The following is a 5,032-nucleotide window of genomic DNA, read 5'->3' as shown; positions in this document are numbered from 1 at the left end:
GTCCCCCCCGCCAATCCACCGACAAGTTGCTTCTCCGGAGCACGTGCTCAGGTCTAGCTTCCCTCTCACTCACCCATTGCTCTTGACTCGTTAACCATTCAATTTACCATTCTAGCGAGCAACTCAATAAATTTTAATTGTCATTAGAAAATGTTATATTACACATTTTAATTGTCAAATTTATAATAGTGATTAATAATAATATATAAGAGAAATAGAGTCGATGAAGCAATGAGAGAGATAAAGAAAGAAAAAAAAAGAAGAGAACTCTTTAATTTAAAAAAAAATATTTGATTTTAATTGTAATGAAAAAATGACATGTGACATATTTTAATTATAAAATTAATAATATATAATAAATAAATTTTATTGCTCATAGGTAAATATATCATAATCAGTAGGATTTTTTTTTTTCAAATACTTTAACTTGTCAATATCAATTCTTTATCTTCTTGTTGGCTGTTCCCTGGGGTACTTCACTCTTTTTTTCTTGGTTTTTTTCCCTGTACATAGTCATAGATAAAGATTTTTCTTTTGTAATTTATCTATACCCATTGACGTATTCTAATTATTTATTCCAATTATTGATGAGATGAGATTTTTTATTAGACTTAATAGCATCATTTAATTCATATAATCAATTTTATTCGATAAAATAGGGTTTTTTCTTAAATATTTTATATTATATCTGATTTAAATGATTTTATGTCTAGTGAAAAAAAAAATTAATTGCTTTTCTTTATTTTCACTTTTTTTATCTAACTATTTTCAGTTTTTATGGTGTAATTCTCTTTATATTAGTTTATAATTAGAACTAATCCACTTATGAGATTTTTTCTTGATTTGCAAGAGTTCTAAAATTTTTTTCCACCTTTCGGTGAGTAGATCTCTCGGATAATCCAAATTTGAGATAACGATATTTAAAAGTGTCACATGTACATACTAATTAAAATTAATTATTAAATTTGTTATTATATTTTGTATATAAATATATATATATATAATTTAATTCATTTATAATATATATTTTATATTTTAATATAAAAAATATTAGAAACATCAAAATTTATTTGTTTTATCTATTATTTAATTATTAATTTAATTTTTTAATCTAAAAATTTAATAATATATTTTATTTTATATTTTTAAATATTGATAATTAATTAATAATTTCTTAATATTTCTTTTTCAATATATATTTTACACTACATGTACATTAAAATCAGCCACTAAAATTAGTTACCAATATAAAATATAAGCTGAAATATAAATACGTATTAAAAATAAATTAAACCACACATGTATTTATACACAAATATATTAATAGCTGATATAAATAACATTTTTATTTTAATATACATGTATTATAGTTGACCAAAATTATCATGCTCGTAAATGCCTACATGTTTCATGTGTTTCCTTCTTGATAAGGATATTTTTTCAAAACACATTAGGAAAGTTATTGGTTCACACAATCACACCTAATTAGCATCAACTTGCAGAGAGTATCATCATTCTGAGCTGATATAAAACTTGAAATCTTCTACTCATCAAAACTTGAAGATAAGTTCAATATCGAGATAAAAGAACTTGGCAGACCAGGTCAGGTTCAAAGCTTTGTCTCTCCCAAGCAGCGTATCTATTGTGGGGTACATGGCCTGGCTTGGAAGGAACACTCTAATCTTTGAAGCTAAGAAAAGCAAATTGAGCTTGGAGAAATTTTGTCCCCCGCTTTGATTTTAGTTGATGAATTCGTCAGACATGGATTGCACCACCGCACAAGCTGAAATCCACGTTTTTTCTTTATTTTCCTCTCGTAAACAATAAAAATATTAAACAATGTAAATAATAAATTTATCGAATATTCATTTTATTAGTGTACAGATAGTTATTTTAATATTAAAATTTAGAAAAATAATTTAGAGGTATAATGTATTTTAATTTAATTAATGGTTATTCATATAATTTAACAAAATCATTGTTCCTCTAGCATTTTACTTCTTGTATTTGCACGTTTCATTGCAATAAAGAACATCTTAGAGAGAAAAAAAAAATTATGATTAAATTTCATGTCAATAGCGGCACCGGATTAATAAATTGGATTGTTATTTTGTGCCAACAAGTCAACAACCATCACTTCTGGAGTTTTGGTCACATTAAAAAATAAGTAAAGTTCTCGGGCGATACGTCCAGGGAAAAAGAAAAGAAAATAGTACAGTGTGGCTAAAAATGACTTAAGAAAAAGTTATAGGTAAATAATTTTTAATCGGTCAATTTTAAACAATTGTAATTAATAATTATTAATTTTATATATTTTTAAAAAAATTTAAATAATTATTTATTAATAATAATTTTAAAAAATAAAATACAGTTTAAAAATATTTATTGGATAAACTCCTTATTAATTACCTAATTAATAAGATTGACGACTTAATTAGTTAATTATCCTATTCACATGTTTAGAATTGAAGAAAAAAAGCTACCATTATTTGAGCTGCTTATTGTTATTACTAATTTGCTATGTAAACTTAGAAAGGTTATATCATTAATAATGTTTAGGTCGGTCAAATAGTTAATTTACTACTTCGCTTAAGTTGACCTGCCAGAAAAGAATATATAGACCATTTGCCCCGTCGTTTAATTTCGCCGTTCCATCATTTAATAATTCTGACTAAATGTTGCCTATGTAGATGGTTCATTTGTGACTTAGCTTGAGGGCGGTAGCAAGAGGAGATTCCTTATGCACTTTTTCAAAGTAGAGAAAAATAATGACGTTAATATATATGGTTTGGTTAAGCAAGAAAAATAATTTTACACTAAGAAATTAAATGCATAATATATCTAAAAAAGTACTCGTTTATGTAAGGCAACGACATATACATGTTGATGAAATAAAGTATGTTTTGATTATGCAATAACAAAGCACATCAACAGCAGATGTTATTAGTGATCATCAGGAGGAGAAGTAGTTTTGATCCTCATATTATCCAAGTGCGCTTTGCCATTGAGCTTGCGGGAAAAGTAGTCTTTGACGAAATCTTCCATAACCATTCTTCTAAACAAGGGTGGGTTTTCTTCACTTATCAAGCGCTTTGCAGGCCCAATCTCTGCCTCATATTTTGGGTTCATGAACATGGCAATAGAAAGTCTCCCCTTTTCTTTGTTGACTACTACCCTATGCTCCATGCTGTTGTAGACCCCATTGCTTACTATCTGCTCACCAATTATGAAGTTCTATGTGAATGTGAATGCACACAAATATTAATTGTTTGCCTGGTTGTCAATTGAATAAAGACTAAGAAAAAGTGCAAGTCAATTAAAAATATGATGAGTATGGTACTCTTTTGTTTGTTTTCTCTAACTAGTTATTTCCCACCACATACTACTACACAAAAAAAATTAATATAAAAATTAAAAAAAAAATAAAAAGAGATAAATAATATTGTGATTAAAATGTGCAGTCGACTTTACGTGAAATTGAAAGTTGAAAGCCGTTAAATGATTTGATTGATTTGACTAAATTTTTATCTATCAGCTCTCAACTATTAACTTCACGTGAAGTCTACTGTGCACCTGAGTTTCCACCAAATATATAAAAGAAAGAAAAAGGAATTAGATGAGAAACCTCAAAGATGTCCCCAACCAAAACAAGAAAGGCGTTGGGGTGAAAAGACACAGGCAGCCAAAGGCCATGTTTCTTGATTTGGAGACCCTCAATTGCGTTGACCTGGTGAAGTATGGTTATCCCTGTTGAGTCGGAGTGAGGAGTCAAACCTAAAACTAGCTCCGGATTGGGGCATGGCGGATAATACGTCATCCTGGTTGTCTGCATCCCGTTGTCAAATATGTGATCCACTTCCTCTATCTCCATTCCAACTCCTTCTCCCAATATTCTCAGCAGCCCCATCCCGATCTTCCTCAACTCCGCAAAGTATGTCTCCAACGTCTCTCTCAGCGATGGAGGCAGCTTTTCCAACAGATCTGCCTTTCTTCTCTCCATAGGGTTTATCACCATGAAGAACCTCTCCCCCCAATCAACCTTCTCATCCTTGCTTCTTCTTTTCACGTTTCCATACCCTTGGAAATCTCCCTCTTCCACTTGGTACTTGCTTTTCTCCTCCTTCGACAGATTGAAGAATTTCTCCATCTCCACTTCCAAATTCTCTAGCACTTCACGACTAACACCATGGTTCCGCACCTACACGTACGTCACATATATTACTATGCCCTGCATATAGGGAATACATATAATTCATATATTGGGATAATAAACTTAACCTGAAAAATCCCCCACTCTTTGCATGTGTCGTACAACTCGTGGAGTTGAGTGGTATTGTCGTTTCCATCAGAAAGCAGGGTTTGGAGGTCAAAGATGGGAATTGCTGCGGCTTCATGATCAGATTGGATAGCAGTAGGTTCCAGTTCGGGGCGTATAAACATTTCCGGTATTGCAATTTCTGGTTGCGATGGTGATGCCATTGTTGGTAGATATACAGCTAGAAAGAAAAGATCAATGTAATAATGAACCGTGCATGGCACCACACTCTAAGGTGTCACGGCTATTTATGCAGCCACCACCATCAACACAACATCACTATCCCTTGTGGACCTTTTTCCCATTTATTAAAGAGCCACTTAGACAAAAAGAAATCTAAGCACCGTCAATTTTATTAAATTTTGGTCACTATTGAATACAATTTTACACTATTAAAATTATTATTGATGATTATTTGATAGTTATAAATTAAAAAAGTTGTTGGTTTCTAATACTCTTCACTTAGATAAAGATGTCAAAAATATTTTTTTAAAGATATTTTTAAAAATTAAAATTTAACACATATAATCAATTAAACTATGTTATTTTTATTAAAATTAGATCAGACAAATTAGTTTAGCAAAAAAGTTAATAAATTAAATTTTAAATTAATCTAAATTAATATTTTTTTATTTATTTAAGAAAAGTATGTTTAATATTATTTTAAGAGTTAAAATATTCAAAAAAGAGTGAAAAAAGAATTTTATTGATATTTTT

General features: G+C 29.7%; 1 protein-coding gene across 1 annotated transcript; it reads right to left on the bottom strand.

The window, feature by feature from the left end:
* Positions 1–2,838: 2,838 nt before the first annotated feature.
* On the bottom strand, positions 2,839–4,554 carry LOC107481972 (codeine O-demethylase). The gene is made up of 3 exons (XM_016102327.3): positions 4,279–4,554; positions 3,626–4,198; positions 2,839–3,213 (listed from the first exon to the last, which is right to left on the bottom strand). The coding sequence occupies exons 1-3, from the start codon at positions 4,477–4,479 to the stop codon at positions 2,944–2,946; spliced, it is 1,044 nt and encodes a 347-aa protein (XP_015957813.1). The 5' UTR covers positions 4,480–4,554; the 3' UTR covers positions 2,839–2,943.
* Between the last annotated feature and the right edge of the window lie 478 nt (positions 4,555–5,032).

The sequence above is a fragment of the Arachis duranensis genome, chromosome 3 (genome assembly GCF_000817695.3).
Source record: "Arachis duranensis cultivar V14167 chromosome 3, aradu.V14167.gnm2.J7QH, whole genome shotgun sequence".
Taxonomy (NCBI): Eukaryota; Viridiplantae; Streptophyta; class Magnoliopsida; order Fabales; family Fabaceae; genus Arachis; species Arachis duranensis.
Note: the sequence above shows the minus strand (reverse complement) of the source record. Positions and strands in the feature narration are given on the sequence as shown.

Coding starts and splice junctions, on each gene's coding strand:
- LOC107481972 (XM_016102327.3), bottom strand. CDS start 4,479: ATGGCATCACCATCGCAACCAGAAATTGCAATACCGGAAATGTTTATA. Junction 4,199..4,278: donor AAGAGTGGGGGATTTTTCAG/GTTAAGTTTATT, acceptor ACGTACGTGTAG/GTGCGGAACCATGGTGTTAG. Junction 3,214..3,625: donor TGGTTGGGGACATCTTTGAG/GTTTCTCATCTA, acceptor ATTGGTGAGCAG/ATAGTAAGCAATGGGGTCTA.